General features: G+C 55.5%; 5 protein-coding genes across 8 annotated transcripts; 2 read left to right on the top strand and 3 right to left on the bottom strand.

Annotated features, from left to right (window-relative positions):
- The first annotated feature begins 2,164 nt into the window (after positions 1-2,164).
- On the top strand, positions 2,165-7,224 carry WDR24 (WD repeat domain 24). Its single transcript, XM_080908139.1, has 9 exons — positions 2,165-3,190; positions 4,167-4,344; positions 4,465-5,137; positions 5,594-5,712; positions 5,794-5,915; positions 5,993-6,097; positions 6,218-6,558; positions 6,691-6,875; positions 6,960-7,224. Exons 1-9 carry the CDS (start codon positions 2,710-2,712, stop codon positions 7,126-7,128), a joined length of 2,373 nt encoding a protein of 790 aa, XP_080764265.1. The 5' UTR covers positions 2,165-2,709; the 3' UTR covers positions 7,129-7,224.
- A 173-nt stretch (positions 7,225-7,397) lies between these two features.
- On the top strand, positions 7,398-9,460 carry JMJD8 (jumonji domain containing 8; the record flags this gene model as incomplete). 2 transcript variants are annotated; one of them, XM_080942483.1, is made up of 9 exons in its annotated part: positions 7,398-7,679; positions 7,756-7,854; positions 8,013-8,061; positions 8,135-8,231; positions 8,314-8,382; positions 8,471-8,590; positions 8,672-8,739; positions 8,827-8,961; positions 9,049-9,267. In XM_080942483.1, exons 1-9 carry the CDS (start codon positions 7,522-7,524, stop codon positions 9,127-9,129), a joined length of 876 nt encoding a protein of 291 aa, XP_080798609.1. In that variant the 5' UTR covers positions 7,398-7,521. The 2 variants fall into 2 exon arrangements, with proteins under 2 accessions (XP_080798609.1, XP_080798608.1); XM_080942482.1 differs by having other exon boundaries at positions 7,409-7,679; positions 8,827-8,972; positions 9,049-9,460.
- STUB1 (STIP1 homology and U-box containing protein 1) lies at positions 9,416-11,505 on the bottom strand. Its single transcript, XM_080942484.1, has 7 exons — positions 11,237-11,505; positions 10,599-10,797; positions 10,351-10,516; positions 10,088-10,175; positions 9,851-9,907; positions 9,649-9,765; positions 9,416-9,551 (listed from the first exon to the last, which is right to left on the bottom strand). The coding sequence occupies exons 1-7, from the start codon at positions 11,396-11,398 to the stop codon at positions 9,426-9,428; spliced, it is 915 nt and encodes a 304-aa protein (XP_080798610.1). The 5' UTR covers positions 11,399-11,505; the 3' UTR covers positions 9,416-9,425.
- Positions 11,506-13,161: 1,656 nt separating this feature from the next.
- On the bottom strand, positions 13,162-15,543 carry RHBDL1 (rhomboid like 1). 3 transcript variants are annotated; one of them, XM_080942017.1, is made up of 8 exons: positions 15,476-15,543; positions 14,897-15,058; positions 14,457-14,681; positions 14,233-14,381; positions 14,024-14,136; positions 13,831-13,931; positions 13,691-13,751; positions 13,162-13,610 (listed from the first exon to the last, which is right to left on the bottom strand). In XM_080942017.1, the coding sequence occupies exons 1-8, from the start codon at positions 15,512-15,514 to the stop codon at positions 13,339-13,341; spliced, it is 1,122 nt and encodes a 373-aa protein (XP_080798143.1). In that variant the 5' UTR covers positions 15,515-15,543; the 3' UTR covers positions 13,162-13,338. The 3 variants fall into 3 exon arrangements, with proteins under 3 accessions (XP_080798143.1, XP_080798144.1, XP_080798145.1); XM_080942018.1 differs by having other exon boundaries at positions 13,831-13,907; XM_080942019.1 differs by lacking the exon at positions 14,457-14,681.
- Positions 15,544-17,291: 1,748 nt separating this feature from the next.
- On the bottom strand, positions 17,292-22,606 carry RHOT2 (ras homolog family member T2). Its single transcript, XM_080908095.1, has 19 exons — positions 22,479-22,606; positions 22,336-22,394; positions 22,168-22,249; positions 22,023-22,066; positions 21,166-21,219; positions 20,768-20,820; positions 20,582-20,690; positions 20,380-20,481; positions 20,146-20,244; positions 19,944-20,052; positions 19,747-19,867; positions 19,443-19,527; positions 19,220-19,362; positions 19,037-19,137; positions 18,835-18,965; positions 18,651-18,731; positions 18,397-18,519; positions 18,071-18,273; positions 17,292-17,869 (listed from the first exon to the last, which is right to left on the bottom strand). The coding sequence occupies exons 1-19, from the start codon at positions 22,513-22,515 to the stop codon at positions 17,743-17,745; spliced, it is 1,863 nt and encodes a 620-aa protein (XP_080764221.1). The 5' UTR covers positions 22,516-22,606; the 3' UTR covers positions 17,292-17,742.
- Between the last annotated feature and the right edge of the window lie 69 nt (positions 22,607-22,675).

Here is a 22,675-nt window from a genome sequence, read left to right as displayed (position 1 = left end):
TGTCCTGAATGCACAAAAGGAAGCAATGTGTTTGGTGTCAAAATGTAGGTCCTCAAAAGGACCTAGGATCTTGCTATCTAAGAGCAGAAATGAGCCTTATCCTCTGCACAGGGTCACTAAGTGAGAGATTGTGATATTCCAAAATAATACAGTGATGCTGGATAGAAAGACAGCTCTGCAGTTCTTGCACCTGTTGTTCTTGCAGAAGACCTAGGTCCAGTTCCCAGCACCTGTATCAGGTGGTTTTGAACTGCCCAGTGACTCCAGCTTCAGGGATCTGATGCTCTCTAGAATCTGCACACACAACAATGCACATAAAAACCTCACACAGGCACATGCTTGTGCTAGCATGCACACATACAAATAAAGATTAAAGAAAGAAAGAAAGAATCATAGTGTGCTAGAAGATCAAGACTACTGTCCCCACTTCAAGAGAAAGGGAAACTGCTGAAGGAACTCTAGCCAACTTGAAAACAAAGCTCTGGCCAGCTTTGTCCTCCCCAATTCCCTCTGTCTTGCTAAAATACTGTTGGATTATATTCCTAAAGCTAACCATCAAGGAGTATCCCCTTAACCAGCTATCAAAGTATTGGAATGCTGCAATCAAAAGCTCCCTTTGCTTCATCTAATTAACCCAACCCATCAAAATTAAATACCTCAGCCTAACACAGTGTTTCCCCTCTTACCTTTATAAAGCCGTAAATTGTCATTTGTCTATGGGCCATGTCTGTCTCCTTTCTGTCCAGAGGCAGTTCTTTGTCCCTTCTGGGGCAAATATCCCTACACCCCCCTTTCTTGTTCTCTTCCCCTTCTCCCTGGTCTTCTATCTCCTATCTGTCCCTTATCGCCTAGCCTTTGTCCCTTTGGAGCAAATAAACCTCCTTTGTGTTGAGAACTTAGTTTTGAGGATCCTGAGACAACATTGATCTCTTACAACTGAGACTAAATCTAACCACTGACAGACTAATTGTCGGGCTCTGAAAGTACCAAAAACAGGTGTAACCACACAAAAGTAAACATACAATCCACATAGACAAAGGAGACATTAGATTGGGGTGGCAGAGATGGTCTAAGGTGGTAGGCATTTGAGAGAAGTGCTGAAGATTGTAAAGGAGACACGTTCTGCAGGGGTAGAAGCCATAGGTAGAAGGCTTGGTTTTATAACACAGCCTGTGAAATTGTGGAAGAGAAAAAAAAATGCTCAGGGGGGAGGAAGCTGGGGTAGAAGCATGCCGAGAAAAGAGCCAAGAAAGGTACAGTTGTAGATGAGTCAGGAAGGTCAGGGCTAGGTATTTGAGACCTATTCACAGTGAAATAATGACATAGAGCAGAAAAAGTACCAGGCTGCTTCTTGTGACGGGTTCAGAACAGAGCATGAGGAACCCAGGACCAGTCAGGAAAAGTGGGGGGTAGGGTTTGGCACTGTGGCAGAGTGGTGGAACTCAGGGTCTGCTTAGAAAAATTACTCCTCCAAGACCGGAGGAGAGGTTTAAGTACTGTTATTAAGATCTTGAGACTAGGAGCTGAAAAGGTTTGCAACCTGATGAACATTATCAACCAACCAAACCCTCCAGAGCTTCCAGTGACTAAAACACCAACCAATGAGCACACATGGAAAGACCCATGGCTCCAGTTGCGTCTGTAGCAGAGAATAGCAGTGTCTGGCATCAACGGGAGAAGAGGCCTTTGGTCCACTGAAGGCGCGTTTTCCAAGGTACTGAGGTGGAGAGGGTGATTGGGAAAGGGTGCACCTTCGTGGAGACAAGTGGAGGGGGAAGGGGTGTGGGAGGGGGAAGAGGATGACATTTGAAATGTAAATAGAGTATCTAATAAAAAGATATTGAAATTAAAATAAACTGGGATTGGTAACAGCCTAGTTGGTAAAGAACTTGTCTCTTGGGCTCGATTTTCAGAATCATTAAAAAAAAAAAAAAAAAGCCCTAATCAAACAATCAAAAGCGGACATATATAATCAAATTAAAACCAGGGAGCCTGCTGAGCTAAATTCTGGCCTGTTCGCTCGGCTAAGCACCGCGCGCAGACACGGAACCCTTACGGTGTGGGAGATTTGTCACTTATTTCCGGCGAAGAGAGGATTAGATAGGACTGCTTCCGGGAGTGGGCGGGTAGTAAGTGAGCCTCTTCCGGTACTGCAGCTGAAGAACTCTGTGCTTTCGGTAAATGACTGGCGTGGGACGGGGGCAGAGGCTTTTCTAGCACCTGGTTCTGGTCCTTCAGTTTCCGCTGCATGGTGCAACGCGATACCTGCATATTTTGCTGTAGCCTCTCTTCTGCCTTCCAAGGTCTTTGAACTCAGTCTAGACTCATCCAGCCTCTCTACCCTTTCCTCTTGGTTGTTCGTTCCTCTTGGAAGCCCCGCAATCCTCAGAGGCAAGGGGCAGTGAAGTCAGGAGCCATTCCCCGCCCCTCCTGACCCCGCCCCCGGGAGTCGACCTGCCGAGGGCCTAGTAGCCCCCAGGATCTCACTGATGGAGGATTAACAACATAGAATCTGGAGAAGTCAAATATGGTGCTGACGAACCTCAACTTAGCTATGGAGCCCATGAATTTGAACCCTCCTGAGATAATGGTTGGCTGGTGGATCATCTCAGGCTGAAGGTTTGAGAGGAACCAACCTGAACAGACACCATGGCTGACCAGGCCAGCACACTTCACTGACCTCCTCCTGCCCCTGATACCTGTGCAGCCATGGAAAAGATGTCCCGAGTTACCACAGCCCTGAGTGGCAGTGCACTGACAGGCCGAACCATGCACTGCCACCTGGATGCACCAGCTAACGCCATCAGTGTGTGCCGAGATGCAGCCCAGGTTGTTGTGGCAGGCCGAAGCATCTTCAAGATTTATGCCATTGAGGAGGAGCAGTTCGTAGAGAAGCTGAATTTACGTGTGGGCCGGAAGCCGTCACTCAACCTGAGCTGTGCTGATGTGGTTTGGCACCAGATGGATGAGAATCTGCTGGCCACAGCAGCCACCAATGGTGTGGTGGTTACATGGAACCTAGGTCGGCCATCTCGCAACAAGCAGGATCAGTTGTTCACAGAACACAAGCGCACAGTGAACAAAGTCTGTTTCCATCCCACCGAGGCCCATGTGCTGCTCAGTGGCTCTCAAGATGGCTTCATGAAGTGCTTTGACCTCCGAAGGAAGGACTCTGTCAGCACCTTCTCTGGTGAGTTCCATGGAGGCAGTTGGGGGGGGGGGGTACATGTGGATTTCTGTAGGTGTTAGACCTTACAAGCAGGCTGAGATGTGTGTCCATCAGAGGTCCTCAGGTGGACTCTGAGGCGGAACAGCCCTGAAAAAGTGGTGGAGATGGGGAAGGTGGGCTCCCTGAGAAGGCTAAGCCCAAGCACTGCTGGTGGGGAAGAGGCAGGAGGGCAGACCAGTGGGAATTGAGACTGGATGTCGGGTGTTGCTAACAGGGAAGGTAGAGCCTTCAGACAGTGTAGTGAATGGTGGAGCCTCTGTTTCCCTCACCTGGCTTCAGCATGCTTTGCTGCAGTGAATCTACTAGAATCTTCAGGATTCGGAGTGAGGCGGGGAGTACACAGGGCCCCTTTCATGGCAGGCCAGGCTGCCTGCGTTCAGCCCTGAGCTACCTTTCTCTGATCTTTAATGAGACCAACTGAAGCACAGGCAGAGCCTTGGGCCCTTGGAGAATCTGGGGGTTATGACAGCTCTTGAGCTGTGTGTGGCAGGGAAAAGCACTGGACGCTGCAGCTGCGGGCTCCTGGTTTGGTGATCTTTAAAGGTGGGTATGGTTTCTAAGCTCTTTGGTCCTTCAATGCTAACTAGGCAGCTGTCAGAGTGTTGAGCAGAAAATGAGGAACCACCCTTTGGGCTTTCCATCAACCTGGGCCCCAGAGAGACAGACAGCTAGGTGGAGCTCCTGTGCCTCCAGCGCTCACATAGATCCTTCTGAGACAGGTCAACGGTTTTGCTTGTGCACAGTTCAGGCAACTGAAACCTGGGGGGTTTTGCACCAAAACTACCTGGCATACTCTCTGACCTAGGCAGATTTTAGTGGTGTTTCTTCAGTCCTGTCCTTCCTGGCTTGGCTACAAGCTGGTGAATGACACCATTGGAGCCACTCCAAGGGCTCCCCCGCCCCCCTCACTTACGTCTGTACTGATGCGTGCCCACAGGCCAGTCTGAGAGCGTGCGGGACGTGCAGTTCAGTATCCGTGACTACTTTACCTTTGCTTCCACCTTTGAGAATGGCAATGTACAGCTCTGGGACATCCGCCGACCCGACCGGTGTGAAAGGATGTTCACAGCCCACAACGGGCCTGTCTTCTGCTGTGACTGGCACCCAGAGGATAGGTGTGTTATGGGGATAAGGAGGGCGTTAAGGCTGGAGGCTAAAACACACCTTTGGGTGTGGCAGGGTCTCCTTTCCCATGGGAGAGGCCACTGACCGCTTGAGTGGGACCTTCTCTACAGGGGCTGGCTGGCCACGGGAGGACGTGACAAGATGGTAAAGGTCTGGGACATGACCACACATCGTGCCAAGGAGATACACTGTGTACAGACCATCGCTTCAGTGGCCCGAGTCAAATGGCGGCCTGAGTGCCGCCACCATCTGGCCACATGCTCCATGATGGTGGACCACAACATCTATGTATGGGACGTACGCCGGCCCTTCGTGCCAGCCGCTATGTTCGAAGAGCACCGCGATGTCACAACAGGCATCGCCTGGCGCCATCCACATGACCCCTCTTTCCTACTCTCTGGCTCCAAGGATAGCACGTTATGCCAGCACCTGTTTCGGGATGCCAGTCAGCCTGTTGAGCGTGCCAACCCTGAGGGTCTCTGTTACGGGCTCTTTGGGGACCTGGCCTTTGCTGTGAAGGAAAGCCTGGTGGCTGCTGAATCTGGACGTAAACCCTATGCTGGTGACCGGCGCCACCCCATCTTCTTCAAGCGCAAGTTGGACCCTGCAGAGCCTTTTTCTGGCCTCGCTTCCAGTGCGCTGAGCGTCTTCGAAACTGAGTCTGGTGGCGGCAGCATGAGCTGGTTTGTGGACACAGCGGAGCGTTATGCTCTGGCCGGCCGGCCACTAGCAGAGCTCTGTGATCACAATGCAAAAGTGGCTCGGGAGCTTGGCCGAAACCAGGTATGTGACACTGGGGGTTCAGGGGTCAGAGGCTGCTGCTGTAACGGGGGAGGAGGGGACCACGCCCACAACCACCCTGAGCTCAGTCACAGTGTCAGCCTTTGCCACAGTGTTTGACAGTGTAAAAATCATGTGGACCAGAATAGCTCAAACCCTGGGGTCATACTCAGGGTGGAGGCTGAGGAAGTCAAGTGCCTACAGCCCCCTCTTCTGCCTCATTCTTGACACTAGAGCCGCCTTCTGCATGCTGTCTCTCCCTGTTTGTTCCTTTGCTAGTCCTGCACCAGGCTCCTCACAGATGCGCTACTATCTGGTAGACACTGCTCTTTCCATGTACCAGTCTCCTGGGTGGTAGTGGACCAGGCCATGCATCGGTATATGATTCTGCTCAGAGACAGAGGCCAGCCTGGGATGCTGGGTACCCAGGACCCATGAGTGGTTGGTGCCTCCCCCTAGGTGGCACAGACATGGACCATGTTACGGATTATCTACTGTAGCCCTGGCTTGGTGTCCTCTGCCAATCTCAACCACAGTGTCGGCAAAGGCAGCTCCTGCGGCCTACCACTCATGAACAGGTAGATCCTCGGCTACTTCCTGCCCCCTCCCCAGGGTGGACCGCTGGGGACTGGCCACCCACAAGCCTTTCCTACCTGTAGCTTCAATCTGAAGGATATGGGCCCAGGGCTGGGCAGTGAGACACGGCTGGATCGCAGCAAAGGGGACACACGGAGTGACACGGCGCTACTTGATTCCTCAGCCACGCTCATCACCAATGAGGGTAGGTAGGGATGCTGATGGGAAAAGGGCTGGGGACCCACTCCCTGAATGACCTCCGCTCCCCTCCCTCCCGGGCAGATAACGAGGAAACAGAGGGGAGTGATGTGCCTGCTGACTACCTGCTGGGTGATGTAGAAGGAGAGGAGGATGAGTTGTACCCGCTGGACACAGAACATGTGCACTGTGAGTGGGGGCTGGGTGAGCTCTAAAGGGGTCCCACCCAGAACATGGCTCTGTGACCAGGTGCTCAGTAGAATGGAAAGCCTAGACTCAGGTCCATCTTCCCTCATCCCCGCCTCCCAGCCGAGGAGCCTGAATATGTGCTGCCACAGGAGGCCTTCCCACTGCGTCATGAGATTGTGGACACACCATCCGGCCCCGAGCATCTGCAGGACAAGGCCGACTCTCCGCACGTGAGTGGCAATGAGGCAGACACAGCTTCATTAGCCCCAGTGGACTCCTCCTCCTCCCTCCTCTCCGTCTCACACGCGCTCTATGACAGCCGCCTGCCACCTGACTTCTTCAGTGTATTGGTTCGGGACATGTTGCGCTTCTACGCCGAGCAGGGTGATGTGCAGATGGCTGTGTCTGTCCTCATCGTGCTGGGTGAAAGAGTACGAAAGGACATCGACGAACAGACCCAGGTGTGAAGGGCCAGGGAGGGCCTCCCTACACTGGCTGCTGGTTCTCCCATCTGAGCCTGTTTCTTTTCCAGAGTACCCCCCACCCCAGTTTGCCTGGAAACACTAACCTGAGGCTGTCCCCTTCCCCACCAGGAGCACTGGTACACATCCTACATCGATCTGCTGCAGCGCTTCTGCCTTTGGAATGTGTCCAATGAGGTGGTGAAGCTGAGTACCAGCCGGGCAGTTAGCTGCCTCAACCAAGCCTCCACCACTCTGCATGTCAACTGTAGTCACTGCAAGCGGCCCATGAGCAGCCGAGGCTGGGTCTGTGACAGGTGCGATGTCAGGATTCGGGGGTGGGGGGTTGGGAGGGAGGCAGCCCAGAGACCCCCCAGCTGAACAGCCTCCCCCATTCCCAGGTGCCATCGCTGTGCCAGCATGTGTGCCGTCTGTCATCATGTGGTCAAAGGCCTGTTCGTGTGGTGTCAGGGTTGCAGTCATGGTGGCCATCTTCAGCACATCATGAAATGGTTGGAAGGCAGCTCCCACTGCCCTGCAGGATGCGGCCATCTCTGTGAATACTCCTGACCTGGCCTTCCCTAAGGCTCAATCCCGATGTCCACCGGAGAGGCCCACAGCTTCTTACCCATCCCGTGTACCAGGATGGAGGGTGGCTGAAACCTGTTAACCCAATAAAAAGCAAGAGCTGCTGTTTGGCCACTTGTCGCTTTCTTTGCCACCTTGGGTGGGAACTTCCTAGGTGGGAACTTCCTAGCAGGAGGGAACTTCCGGTAGGGGCGCTGTAGCCATGGTAACCCGCAATAGTCAATGGCTGCTCAATGCAGTTTCACTCCGCCTTGAGGAAATGATTAAATAGGGATGTTGCGTGGATGTGTGTGTACGCCTAGCGTGTATGAAGGAGAATGCTCCCAGGGCCGGCTGGCTACTGCTTGCAAGTAGCTACAGCCGGACGGCAAGCCAATGGCTTGTGGTTTCGTAAGTGTCGACGGAATTCCCAGCGTGCAGCGCGCCTGCACCCGTATGTTCATGGCGGCGGCTGGACGGCTCGGTCTGCTTTTGCTCTTTGTACTATGGATGATGGTGACTGTGGTTCTGCCTGGCTCTGGCGAAGGGGGATGGTGAGCCACAGGAAATGGGCGGCGGGAGGGAGCCTGAGCTCGAAGCTCTGGCTGGCCTGACCTGTTGTCCCTGCAGGAAGCAGAGTGGACTGGGAACTGCAGTAGCTGTGCCTGAGGAGGAACGTTGTACAGTAGAGCGCCGAGCACACCTCACATACTCGGAATTTATGCAGCAGTACGTGTGCCTGCCCCAAGTCTCAGCATGATTCTAGGCATATTCCCATAGCATAGTCTTTGGCTGCGGAGGTTATACCCTCACTGCCTAGTGTGCAGGAGAGGCCCCCTGCTGGGTTCGACCTCCTAGCAACTTGCTCCCTTTCCCCCCTCCCCCAGCTATGCCTTCCTCAAGCCTGTCATCTTGCAAGGACTCACGGACAACTCGGTGAGTATTCGTACCCTTGTGGGCAACCTGTTTTGCTGGGTGCTCATTTATTTACCTTATCCTCTATCCCCAGAGGTTCAGGGCCCTGTGTTCCAGGGAAAACCTGCTGGCCTCCTTTGGGGACCACATTGTTCGCCTGAGTACAGCCAACACCTACTCCTACCAGAAAGGTGAGCTACCCGCCCCTCAAGGTTTGCCTTTATATCCCAAAGGCAGGACTGACCAGTCCTGACTGGCTCCCCCTTCTTGTAGTGGACCTGCCCTTCCAGGAGTATGTGGAGCAGCTGCTGCATCCCCAGGATCCCAAATCCCTAGGCAATGGTGAGGCAGACCCAGGCAGCAGCGGGAGTGGGACACTTAGGAGCCCACTGTTGCCAGCACTCCTGCCTGTCACCTTCTCTGCTGGCAGACACCCTGTACTTTTTTGGAGACAACAACTTTACTGAGTGGGCACCACTCTTCCAACATTACTCTCCACCTCCGTTTCGCCTCCTGGGAACCACCCCGGCTTACAGCTTTGGAATTGCAGGTGGGTGCTCCTTCAAAACATATTTGGGGGAATCCATACGTATATGCTTTGCTCATCAGCTATTCACAACTGACCCCACAGGAGCTGGATCTGGGGTACCCTTCCACTGGCACGGGCCGGGTTTCTCGGAGGTTATCTATGGTCGGAAGGTCAGTCCAAGGGTGGGGGGATGAATTTGGTGTGTGTAGTCCATAGGACACAAGAGTGACCTTACACTCCTGCACTCCTGCCTCCAGCGCTGGTTCCTCTACCCTCCTGAGAAGACACCAGAGTTCCACCCTAACAAGACCACATTAGCCTGGCTTCTGGAAATCTACCCATCTCTAGACCCATCAGCTCGGCCTCTAGAATGTACCATCCAGGCTGGTGAAGTCAGTAGCTGGTAGGTGAGGGTTGGGCTAACCCAAAAAGCCCGGAATTCAAGCTTTTTTTTATGTGTGTGTGCCCCTTTCTCCCAGGTGCTGTACTTTCCTGACCGGTGGTGGCATGCCACACTCAATCTGGACACCAGTGTCTTCATATCTACTTTCCTTGGCTAGGCGAACAGGAAACTGGCAAGCCCACTGCACCAGCCCATGCCAATGTAGTGCTCACAGACTTTATTACAGGACAGTGGCAGCAGCAGCAACCTCAGCCCACCCTCACCCGCTCTCCAGCCCAGACGGGGGACAAGGGAGGCTCATGGCCCAGCAAGGGGTATGCCGAGAAGGGGAGCAGTTCAGAACCCATCAGCAGGACCGATGGGGGCAGGCCCAGGGACACAGACTATATACAGGGACTGGAGCTTCTGTCTCCAGACCCTCCTGGGCCAGGGTGCCAGGCAGGACATGGGATCTCAGTAGTCCTCTACCCAGCCGTTCTCAGAGATGAAAGCGTCAATGACTTCCTTCATGGCCAAGTTGGGGATGAGCTGTTCCTGGGTCAGAGGGCTCCGGGTCACAGGGTCAAAATGGCCCACACGCTGCAACAATAGTCAGGAGTTCAGTGGCCTGATTTTACACACACACACACACGCACGCACGCACGCACACACGCACCGATCCCGGGCCTGAGGTTACCTGCAGATGCTCCTCAATGTCCTTGCGGTCATAGGTGATACCACTGGGTGTAATGCAGGGTTCCCGCATCAGCTCAAAGCTGATCTTGCCACACAAGTAGTCAGGGATATCTCGCTTCTACAGCACAAGGGGGACAGTGTCTGGAACTGGGAAGGTCGTCACCATACCAGCCACCTGCCCATGAGCTTCAAGGGACCCTCACCTTTCTTTTCTCATCCACCTGAGAGAAGAGTTCATCCATGTCTGCCATGTATTTATCCTGCAGAGTTGAGTGCCAATGTGTGGGCAACTCCTCTCTCCTCCACACAGACACACTCACTCTATGTCCACCAGGGCACTCATGTCATGCATGGGCCAACCATAGGCCGGGGCACTTTCCATGCCACACACAAAAACACACACACACAATGACCCACATGTGGACTAGGGGCACCCTCACGTGCTTGGCCTCAATGCAGGCCTGCTGGGCCCGGATGTGGCCATCATCCTCATCACCCTCGTGGCTCCGCTGGCACTCTTCCAGTTCCCTGAGGGTTAACCAGAAGCTAGTCAGTGATGGCCCTGACCCGGAAGTGACAGAGCCCTCCCCATCTCAGGCCTCTTTCCTCCTGGGCTTCCCATGTACCAGTTGTTGTTCTTCAATAAACACTTGTGCTGGTGACTCAGTCTATTAGGAAATAGCCTGCTGGGGGAGGGACCCACCTCTCTCGCTCAGCGGCAATGAGCCTGGTGAGATAGGAGTGCAGCTCACTCTCCTGGTGGATGCGCCGTTCCTCGATACTGTTCCAGCGCTTCTTCTTAGCAATGCGAAGAGCACTAGGAATATCATCCCCAAAGTTGAGTCGCTGCTCCTTGGCCAAACTATAGGCTGGGGGAGTGGACACTTTTGGTTACACTTGTCAACAATCCTGGCCCCAAGGTGCCCACAACCTGGCATCTTGTCAGCCCACCTCGCTGCAGATTGGCAATGGCCTCATCATAACTCTCCATCTCCAGCTGGCACTGCCCCAGGAAGAAGTGCGCCTTCACAGACTGCCCGTCCAGCTCCAGGGCTCTCCGGCAGTCGGCAAGTGCCTGTTCAGGCTGCTGCATCTTCAGATAGCACAGGGCCCGGTTGGTGTAGTACACTGCTACAAGTGGGTTCCGGGTCTGGGGACGAAGACCAGGCGACAAAGAGTGTGAGCTCATCTGATCTCTCTTCTAGCAGGCTGAAAGCCAATGATCCGGACAATTCTCCAGCTTTGGGGGCCCATGGGTGGAATAGAGGAACTGGAGATTTCCGAGTTATCAGAGCTCTGGATTCTGGCCATGCTCTCTTGCCTCCAACTGCTTTTGAGAAAAATTTCTGAACCCCTCTACCATCTTTGGGTTTGGGGGGCCTCAAGGGGAAAGGGTTCCTGGTATTATCCTTAGCCTGTCTCAAGCAAGCATCCCGCCCGCCAGTCCCCAGTGAATCTGCCCTGAACTCGGGATCAGCAATCCGGGCGCCAGGGGAACGAGGTAGCCGTCGAGTCACGGCTGCCGTCCGGGAATCACAGAACTAGGAGGCACATAGGGCCCCGCCCCCGCCCCCGCCCCCCGCACTCACGATGGCGCGGCCGTAGCAGGCCGCCGCCTCCGGGTACTTGCGGCCCACGAAGAGCCGGTTTCCCTGCTCTTTGAGCTCTTGCGCACTCGGGCTCTTATCAGGGCTGCCGCCGCCACCAGTGCCCAACCGCGCGCCGCCCTCCTTTTCCTCCTTGCCCTTCATGGCGCCGCGCGGCACCGCTTGGGCTCCGCGCCCGGCCACCTAGATCTCGCAGCCCGCGCAGCGATCAGCTCCGCCCGGTCGGCGATCCGCCACCGGAACTTCCGGTGTGGGGCGGAGCTGGCATGGGGACACGTGAGCAAAGGCGGAGTCTCGCGGATTGAGCCGGTTCGCTTAGTGCAGAGGAGCTACCGCCGAGCTCTCTACCTGCCCCGCCCTACAGTAATCAGGACCTACCCTCACTATTCAGACCAAAACTCCGCCCATCGGCGTTCAAGCCCCGCCCTCCGACCCACGCCACGCAAACGTGGCAGCGGTCCTTGAGAAGTGGCGTTCGGAGGGCTGGTCACTCGGCCCGGGTCCTAGCGCACCACGGGAGCGCATGCGAACTCACGCAGCAGCCTAGGAACATCTGGACCGCCGGTAGGACGGCGGAATTGAGGGAAGGAGAGAGGCCCGCAGGCCAGACAGCCCTCGGGGGGATTCCTCGGGAACCGGGAGGAGCTGCCTACGGCCATTAATGGCTGAAAAATAAGCACGTGACGTGTTGACACGAAAGGACCTGCTGCGGTTGCTATAGAGGTAGCTGCGGGTGCGCGGCTGGACTCTCCCCTTCTTGCGGTCATGGGGAGGAGCTTCTTCAAGGGCGGAGCCAGCAGGTTTCCTTGGAGAGAGCCTGCACCAAGACCCTTTGACCCCATGGTCTGTAGATGAGGCATTTCTAGCTGCTGCATCAACTGTTGGCCGCTAACACCCCCCACCCCGGACTTGGAGAAGCAGAGCTCGGCTTTCTGCCGATCTGCGCGCCGCAGTCAAACTTCGCTTTGTGGTTTCTGTCACTGCCTCGAGTGAGTAGGTAGCATCTTTGCCCAAGTTGGGTGGGGGCTCTAGGAGTTCAAAAAAAAAAAAAAAAAAAGCTATCCCCAGAACTTCCTTGCCACTCTTTGCAGTGGTCCCGGAGGCAGGGGCTTCTGGAGTTGCAGCTTTCATATACGCAGAGGCGGTGGCTACAGTTCCTACCTTGCTAACTCTGCAGCACACACTTAAGCACTACTTGCTGTTTCTAGCCCAGGTGCAAGAGCGCACTGCATTTATGGGCGGGGTCTGAGACTTCATCCAGGACCCCATCATGGTTCCGGTGGTTAGTAACTCGACCCCAGAACCCTTGTGGACCTCAGTAGTGAATGCCTTAGAGTGTCTTGTGAAGACAGCAAGCACTGCAGACTTGGGCTATGGGAAGATGTATGCCCAGACCTGCTGCCTAAACTTCACCCCAACTGGGCTTCCCATAAGGACCGCAGGCCAAGGGAAGCTGGCTCTGTCGTGGGCTTGATTTTGGAAGGGAGGCTGAAAGAACAGGTTGGTCGGAAGCTTTTGGAGCACAATAAACGATTGCTGAACTTGGACTGACCCGGAAGTCCACAGTCTTTTCCCAGGGGCCCCACCTCCTGTGGATTCCGGCCCTGACCAGGAGTAAAGCCACCACCTCTTGCAGGTGCAGAGCTTCAAGGGAGAGAGGAAGCAGAGACCATCCTGGAGGGGAGGTGTCTTAGACAGCCTGGGTGAGGGGCAGACAAGCCTGCAAAGCCCCAGGACAGCTCCCTGGTGCTGTGTAAAATATTTATTCATTCTCCAAAAAGGCTCAGACTGCAAGTCCTGGGGGTCAGTGGGGAGGGAAGGGATCTCCTCTAGGGCCACATTCAAGGTCCTCCACCCAGCCCTGGCCTAGTAGCACCCCTCCCCCTGGAAAGGCCTAGGAGGGGCAGCAAAGGCTGCAGTAAGACTTGGCTTCAGCTGGAGGGGGGATCACAGGGCCCCCCCCCGCCCGGGTCCCTGTGGGGAAAAGCAGCCGAGAGGTCCATTCCTAGAGGGCAGACATGCAGGCCCACCTGGTGGCTGACCACTGAAGGCCTGGCTCTAGCCATAAGGCCCTAGGGAGCAGGTCAAGGTGGAGGGGGGATATCGGCACCCAGCAGGTCATAGGCAAAGACGTTCCAGAAGATGGCGAAAAGCAGGAAGGTGCCATAGGCAAGTAGCACCACCCACCAGCCGCACTGGTCCCTCAGGCGCTCCTCATAGCTTCGAAGGATGGTAAGGCCCATGCTTACACCTACCACTGCACCAGCCAAGTGTGCCATGAAGCTGGGCTGTGGGCCTGAGGCAGGCAGTGGTGGGGAGAAGCGTAGCCACACAGCCCGGCCCACTTCGGAACTCACTGCAGAGGGAGCAACAGGTGGGAGGGGCCCTGTCTGCAGGTAGAGGGCCTCCCAGCGCCCCACCTGCCCCGCTACTCACTGCACACCAGAGCCAGCACCATCCTCAGCAGCTTGTACGGACACCGCATCCCAGCCCAGTTCTGATGGGGGCAGGCAGACAGGCTGTGAAGCATGTCCAGTGGGCCCCTTCCCACCTCCCCAGAAAGGCAGTCCCATTACCATGACAACATTGGCCAGGTGTGCTGAGCACAGGGCATAGACCCCTCCAGAGCCCCCTACCACGGGGGCACGCATATCTGTGATAGAGACAGTCAGGGAGCCTGTGGGCAAAGGGAGAGGTGAGGGCACAGCTGGCCCTCGCCTCAACAGGGAAGGCAGGCAGGGGACCCACCCACCTACGTGCTAACCTCACCTGCCAGCACACCTGCCAGGTAGAGCAGGCTGATGCGAAGCACACCATGTACCATCTCCAGGGGCACCCCGATCATCAGCTGCAAGAGGGCATTGAACCCTAGCTGCTCCAACCTGGCCACGAAGGAGGTAAGCCTTCAGAGTCAGCCAGAGGGCGGGTGCTGGAGGGGTAGGAGTGAGAAGGGACTCTGGAACCCAAGGCTCACTTACCCGACATGCATGAACATGTAGGTGAGGAAGCGCCAGGCCCGAGCACGGTGTCCTGGGTGATACACCAGAGGGCTCTTCATATATTCAGGGTGGTATGTCTGCAGCACCCACTTGTTGAGACGTGCCCCGTAGCACAGGAACACGATGATCTGGGGACACTAGTGTTAGGGCTGGTCAAGACTAGGGACTCAGGAGGCCCCGGGGCAGCGTGTAAGCAGGCCCACCTGGGCAAGGGTGACGGAGGCCATGAACACAGGGGGTGGGCAGGTGCGGTGCCGGTAGAAGTACCAGCGGCGATCCACCTCACAGGGCAGGATCTCGTAGGCCACATAGCGCACAAACCGCTTGTAGACACCCAGGCCTGGCTCATCCAGCAGTCCGTCCCGAGGCAGTGCCCGTTGTCCGTTAGCAATGGCTCTCTTGAAGCTGCTGGAGCGCTTGCTGCTGATCTGAAGGGCGGGAGTCTTAGTGTGGGTGACACTATTGTTCTGTGGGACCCTACCCTACTTGGCTGTGTGGCAGCTCATGGTCTGAGACTTTTCCACACTGTCAGGTCTGTAAGCCCTACCCAGTAAAAAACTGTGTGCCCACCCAGCTTTGGTAAGGGTGCTGCGCTTGACCAGGCCTGGGCCCTCCCCTGCTGCCCGCACACCATAGCACTGACCAGGTCCACCAGCTCCTGGTAGCAGACCTGGCCCCGCTCGTTGCTCTGAGCCAAAGCCACCAACATGTCCAACTTGGTGGGGTCCAGGGGCAACTCATGGCTGTGTACCAGACCAGCGAAGGTGTCCGCACCGATGAAGCCTGTGTTCTCAGGATCCAGCTGCTGTGGTGGGGGAGTAGAGGGTGGGCCAACCCCCAGCCACAGGGCTGAGCTAGGCTGGCTAGGAAGGCTGGACCTTTGTGCCAGTCAGTGCCTGTTTGCCAGAACCAGCTTCTTCCCAGGCCCTGGCGGGGCAAGGTGCCTGGTTTGGCTGCTCTACCACCTCATAGTCGCCCTAGCAGTCCTAGAAAGGGTAAGGACCTAGGTCCAAGGACGACCACCCTCCATCCCCAGCTTTGCGTGGAAACCCAATGAAGCCAGACCTTTCTTGGGGTCGGGAGTCTCAGAGGCCAAGGTCGTGCAGGGAGGGGGGGTTTGGGAGGCGGCTGCCTGGGCCTTCTGCAAGCATGGTCCCTCCCCCCGAGCCCCTCACCGGCTGGAAGGGCGCCAAGACAGTGCCAGTTCCCACCCACCACGCACCTGCTCTTGAATGAGCTGCAGCAGCGAGCTCCTGTCCATAGAGCCGGGCCGAGGGCCGGGGTCGGCCGAGGCCGGGAGGGGCTGCTCTGCGGACCGCTCCGCTCCGCCCCGGCCGGCCCGCTCCGCCTGCTCTGCTCTGCGCTCCTAGAGCTCAGACAGCGTCACCAAGAAGCCAGCCCAGCGCGCACACAGCCAGAGCACGCGCATACCCTGCACGCGCACGCGCGGCCCCAACTCGACGCACTGCCCGGGTAGAGCCGTCCCCCACCGAACGGCTCGACCCAGAACCACTGCCTGCGCACAGCTTTTGCACCATGTGCTGCAGAAGCTTCTCCCAGAAGGCCATAGCTAGGAGCCTGCAGCACCCAATATCCCTCTTAGGCAACCTGATTTCTTTTTACCTTCTCTAGGGGGCATTTTCTCTACTAAAAATATGTCTATGACCCATCCCAGAATGTCCGGTCCGTTTACTCCCCACCACACTTTCTCCCGAGCTGGAGCTGCTTTGTAGACACACTCATCTTTTGCACTGTTCCACCAAGGAAGCACCAGTCTTACTAAGTAAGCCCATACTTCAGGCACTAACACTGCTCAGACCAAGGCTAACACTTGCCCCTATTCATAGCCAAGGCTGGGGGCTCTGCCCAAACACCCCTGAGACAATAGGGCCTCCGGTGCAGAAACATCAGTCAAGGAACAGGGGATAGCCAATTAGAGCCACAGATAGCCACCTGAAGTAGGACTGACTGCAGCTTGGATAAGGGAGGGGGGGGTGTGCTCCTGAGGACAGTGAAGGTGACAGACCAATGGGATGTGTAACCATGGCAACCCCTCCAAGTATTCAAAACAGAATCTGCTGCTGCAAAGATGGTAGTTATTCCTGCCTGATGGGCCTCTGTAGGGAATGCAGCTGCCTACAATAAGCAGCCTGTCCAGATGTTTAGGGAACGGCAGACCAGTAGGTTGGGGCTGAAGCAGGAAGCAAAGGCCTCACTTTACTGGGATCACCGTTTGGGGGACATTCTGGGGCAGAGTACCCACCAGTCCTAACTCAAATGACTGGCTTAGTTTATGGGTCCCTGTTTGGGTGTCTTTGGTGACAGGAGGCCATGTTACAAGATCAACTCTGAGCCCAAGAGTCCATCCTTCCCGAAGCTTCTGGCCAGGCTGAGCTTTATGGCTGTCCCTTGCTTTAACAGCCAGGCTACATACATACAAAGCCTAGGGGGCTGTTTGGAGTGTGGGGCAATGAGGAACAGCATAGACGCTACATTCCCAGGGAAGAAAGACATGTACACTGGAGCCCCCTCTCACACACACCCCACATGACACGGATGGATGCTGACATTAATGGACAGCAGACCCCAGCTGGACCTTACACAGCCATTAATCAGCATGACTAGTGAGACCTCAGAATAGGGACCCAGGAATGGGGGGAGACAGAAGGGTCGGGTGACATTTCCAACTCACACAAAAACGGTGGTCACATTTAGATTGTTTGAAGAAAAGCCAACTTTATGGGGCTGGAGAGATGGCTTAGTGGTTAAGAGCACTGACTGCTTCTGCAGAGGACCTGGGTTTGTTCCCAGCACCCACATGATGGCTCACAATAAGTTAACTCTAGTTCTAGGGAAATCTGACATACTCATTTGGCTTCCGTTGGCACCAGGCACACACACACAGTGCACTTACATATATGCAGGCAAAACACTCAAACTCATAAAAATAAGCATATTTTTTTAAAGAAAGAGAGAAAAAAAAAAAGCAGCACTGAGAGTTCAAAATCCAAGAGATGGAAAAGACAAGTGACGTTTAATCGGGAAACCCAATTCCACTTGCTCTGCAGCCGGCAGTGTGGGTAGTAAGGCTCCACGCCTGACAGAAAGACGAGACTCTATCAGGTCCCTCCCTGATTTGACCACCACCTCTTGTCCCCACATGACCTCTGGCCATATAGAACCAGGAAGGAGGAAACACCCTGAGAACTTCAGGTCCTGGTCACTGACTTCCTTACTCACAGCCCAGCCTCTAACACACACACTGCTCCAGTACTGTGAGGCTCAGCAGGACAGGCCTGTAACAGGGCAACAGATTTTTGGAAGCCAAGTCCCTGAGCAGGTACCCACATCAGTCCTAGGGACCCTGTAACCAGCCACACAGACATTACACCGCCAGGCCGAAAGCCCGTACTCCTTGGCCGTGTGGGCCCACACAAGACACCACAGTGTGCTGTGCCTGGGGGCAGGAGAGGCTCATGAGTCCTTCCGTCATCGGCTCTTCACTAGGACCCTGTATAGTGAGAAGCTAAGGACAGCAGCCACCGCGGTCCCGACAGCCACCAGCACTCCTCGGAGCCAGAAGGAAGTGGGGTGCAACTCTGTGTGCACCAGGTGTCTGTGAAAAGAAGAATACTTAAGACATGTGCTAAAAGCTCATTGTTGAAATGCCCAGTCCCAAGCAGCCAGAGGCCAAGGCAAAGGAGGACACCCGGCATAGCTCTCTGGGCCACAGGTCCCACCCTACACTTCTGATACCTTTGTACCCAGATGACAGACTAAGCCCCACCCACACTAAGGCTGTGGTAGGTATACTCACGGGAAAGTGGCCATAGTAGCAAGCTGGGTAAAGACATCTGTGCTGGGCTGGGCTGGTCCCAAGCAGGAGAATGAGGTCGGAGCAGGCAGGCGGTGCCTACGGCAGAACTCAGCTGGTGACAGGCCTGGTGGAGCAACACCTTCAGGGAGATCAGCTTTGGAGGAGAGAAAGAGGCAGGGGGTCTGCCCATCCATGTAATAACGCTGCCAGGAGAAAAACACACACACACACACACACACACACACACATTAGAGAGCTGAGCTTGCTGGTTTACCTAACTGGGCTATGGCTGGGATCCCCCTACAGTACTCCAGGTCAGGACTTGCCTTGTATATGGTAGTACAGTGCACAAAGGTCTTGGGGTCACTGCTGTCAAACATTAAGCAGGCGACATCACAGGTAGTGTCTAGAGAGGTGTCCAGCAGGCTGTCAGCATTCACTTCACACAGCTAGGACAAACAGTGGCTTTAGTGGTCTCCCCAAGGCTGGGTCCCTCACGGGCCACCCTGAGACAGCACCATTAGGAAGAATGGGTACATGGGGTATCACAGGTCTACCCTACTGGACATGGTACACTCACAATCAGATACTTCTCCTGTCCGCTGACCCGTACTGTATTGATGGTATGCATGGGGGATTCCTCAGGGAGGTCCCTGGCTTCCTGTGGACAATAGTAGGAGCAGGTTTTGGCCCCAGAGTTCCCTGTGGCACCCCTCTTACCCCCTTGAGTTCCCAGGTAGGGGTTGGGGGTCCGTAATTCTCACCCCAAGGCTGTGGCCAATGAAGGCCTGCAAGAAGGCTGACTTGCCCACTCCTCGGGCTCCCAACACCTTACACATGAGAACGCTACGCTGTGTCTGCCCTTTCTCCTGGTCCAGTCTCTTCTCACGCGTAACTGTAAAGATGAGCTCACGTGAGGGCGCTGGCCATCAAGAAGATCCAGAGACCAAAAAAATGATCACTCACCTGTGATAGCCTGTGCCTGGGAGTCCTGCTCACAGAGGGTAGGGTAACCCAGGTAGCCAAGATGTGCAAGGCAGCGCTGGACATCCAAGTAGGTCACCAGGCTGGGAGTAAAGGGAGGCACAGGGCTAAGGAGAGTAAGACGGGGTGGGTAGGAACAGAGAGGTAGATGCGGGCTGTACTTACGTCCACTGGCAGAGATATCCATGCAAGGGCAGACAACCAGCCTGAGTGGGGACTGTGTGTAAGAGTTCAGGGCCCCACGGAGCAACTGAGAACACACTGAAGAGAGTCTCTAGTTCCGTGGGTGAAAGGACACCATCATGGTCCTACAGGCAAAGGGGCTATGGCGACATGTGCTTGGGAGGGTTGGGGGGTGTTCAAGGGGCAGGTGAGGTAATGTGCTCACCTGGTCATGCTTCTCAAATACCCGCTGCACAAACTGGTAGCCACGATGGTTGAGCTCTGTGCTACAGCCAGGGGGTACATGGAGCCTGTGGGGATGCCACAGGGAGTTTAGTGCATTTCTACTGTCACAATGCAGGGCCTGCCTGGGCGGTCAGGCCCTCCCAATAGAACCTCTGGTTACACAGCTGGGGCCAAGCAAGGGGAGTCGCTAATGAGTGTGTGTTGAGAGGCCAAAGCTAGAGTCCCCAGGCCACAGGATCTACCCCAAGACTATAAGCACCACTGCCCACCAGCCCACAACTCACGGTGGACAGAGGTAGTCAGGTGTCAGCTCCAGTGAGTCACTGTAACCGAAGCGCCGCAGGATGGTCCATGTGGTCTCGTGCCGGCCACGTTGGATGAAAAGTGTGTTCAGGAAGAGGAAGCCTGTGGGAAAGTGGAAGGTCAGTACTTGGCCCCGCCACTCCCCACACGGCAGGGCATAAGGTGATGTCTGCCTCACCTTCCAGGGTCAGTCGGTCATCCTGCACGCCACCTGTCACGTTCTTGCACACTACCCTCTTGACATCCTCCAGGGCCTGTGGGGCCAGGGGATGGCCAAAGCAGGACTTCTGCCTCAGGTAAGAGAATGAATGCTTCAGATCAGTCAGCTATCCTGATGATCCTCTTATGAGAGCAGCTAGGGTACTGGGGCAGGGCCACACCTGGAAGGCATTGAGCTCCTCATCGCTGAGTGCGTGGTCTAGGTCCTGATCCGACAGCCTGAAGATGCGTGTGAGCGCCTGGGCGCATGCAGGCCTCAGCTGCAGGGACATAACACCAAGTGGCCCTTTTCCTGGCTACCCTGACAGTGCGTCCTTTCATTTGCTCTCCTTATGCATCGCCCCATGTGGGCCTTGGGATGAATCTTAAGCGTGTGGCCCTCACCCACTGCTTACCTGTTTGGCCTCAGGGTCATAAAGGGGGGCTGTGGGATGCAGAACAGCCTTCTGAGCATAGTAGAACAGCTCTGAGATATTCCTCAAGTGCTTGGCTGAACACTGGACAAGGGTGAGGATGGGCTCAGGAGGGACCCGTAACAGATCTACGCAGCTGCTTCAGGGCCTTACCACAGCCCTCCTCTTTAACCCCCCTGCTCACCTCCACGCAGGTCTCTATCTCAGGAAACTGGCTCATAATGGGCAACACAGCCTCCATGGTACTCCCTGGGCGCAGGTCTGACTTATTGCCTACCAGGATGATGGGCAACCTGGGAGAGAGGCCATGATCACCAGGGAAGGGGAGCAGGTGGGCTCTAGTCCCCCTAGCTGAGGCCCTGCTGGTCACCTGGGCCCTGTTGCTGTCCTGCCATTCACGAGGGGGATCCACTTGGTTCGGATCTGAAAGACAAAGTCCAAGCGTGAGGCAAGAACATACACATGCTTACCAGCCCGTGTTCCTCTACCTAGGGCTAAACAAGCTTCCAGAGTGCAGGATCAAGCTGGTGGGAGGCTGCAGATGACAAACAGGGACTTGTCTGACCCCCAACAGCCGCAATCTCCCCAAGCAGGCTGAGGTATGAGGAGAACACTCCCTAGCTCAGAGGTATGGGCTTCCCTTCAAGGCTCAACAAACATGAGGCTAGGAGAAGGGTCAAGGATTAAGAGCCACTATGTCAACTGCCCACTAAGTCAGGCATTAGCAGCAGGGGTTAAAAGTGGACAGGGAGCTCCGCTCTTGCTTACCTTCTCAATGGTGGCCTCCTCAGACACATCATACACCACACACACGACGTTTGCCTAAAGGAAAGCAAGATACAGGGTGAGCAGAGTCTGGCTGCTGCTCATCATGTATAGCATGGGCCACTCCAACGTGTCCCAAGTGCTCACAGCAGGATCAGCAGGGCTCTGAGGTCCAGGAAGCCCACCTTTACCAAGCCGGCCTCTCCCTGCCAGCACTTCCTGAGAGATACCAGACTCTAGCACCAAGGCTCTAGTCAGCACATCCTTGTCTCATGACAGACCCATCAGACGCAGGGTACAGTCCAGAGCCACATCTCTCAATTTCTGTCTCAGTACAAGCAGCAAGGATGCTGCAGAGGAAAGCAAGGAGACAATGCACCCTGACCAAGTGACCTGCACCTGTAGGACACAGAGAAGGCTGAGGGGCTCCATTCAGGAACATACTAACTCTGGCAACATGGGATCACCTAATTAAGATGGCATCCACTACAGCCTAGGAAGAAATAGTACTGGGGAACGGGCATATAATGTTTGAAGAAAAGCAATAAAGGAGATATCTCTCTATCTCTCTATCTAGATAGATAGATAGATAGATAGATAGATAGATAGAGAGATAGATAGATATAGATATGCTCCCCTCAGACACTGAGAAGGATCACTAATGTCGGTACTGGTCAGGTCCTAGTTCTCAGAGAGCCAACAATACTCAGCTTTGAAGGTCAAGGCTGAATTATCAGGGTCAAGCACAGTCAGTCACCTAATCCAGCCCGAAGCAGAGGAAGCCGATTAAGACTAGGTAGCAGCAAGTTGGGACCAAGGAATCGGGCTCACTACCCACGGGCCTGGAAGATGCACCGCACCTTGTGGATCTCCTCCTGAAGTTCCTCCTCTGTCTGCTCCGCTTCTAGAAGGAAAAAAGAATGCGATACAGAATGGCTGTTGCGCTCGATTCAGACCGGTTGCAGACTCAATACACGCCGGCTGGGAAGCAGCATTTGGACATACCTGAGTAATCCACGATATGAGTGGGCACCTTCTCCGGGGTGACATCGGCGGGGATGGTTATCTCCTCCGCGCGGGCAGGGACCTGCAACAGGTGGGTCAGCACTGAATGCGGAGCCCAGCTACCCAGAGCCTGGCATCCGCCCCTAGTGTCCAGTCCGCCCGGCGCACCTCCTCGGGAAACTCCTCGCCGACCAGCGACAGGATCAGAGAAGTCTTCCCCACCTGGGCTGCGCGGGGAGAAGGAACAGTAGTCAGGAGCACGGCGGAGGTCACGGCGACCCCACCCATCTTCCCGCGGCCCCAGCGCCTACCCTCGCCCAGCAGCAGGATGCGCACGTCGCGCCGCATGGCTACTGTCCGCAGCAGCACCCCAAACCTCCCGGCCTGGAACGAACCAAGTAGACCCAATCCCAACCCCAACCCTCTCCTTCAACCCGCGCAGGCCCCCGCACTTCCTGTCTTCAGTACCGCCCTCATCTAAACTTCCGGTCCCGCCCATACAGCCCCA

This window comes from Micromys minutus, assembly GCF_963924665.1.
Source record: "Micromys minutus genome assembly, chromosome: 31".
Lineage (NCBI taxonomy): Eukaryota > Metazoa > Chordata > Mammalia > Rodentia > Muridae > Micromys > Micromys minutus.
The sequence above is the reverse complement of the archived record's forward strand: the minus strand, read 5'-3'. Positions and strand labels throughout refer to the sequence as shown.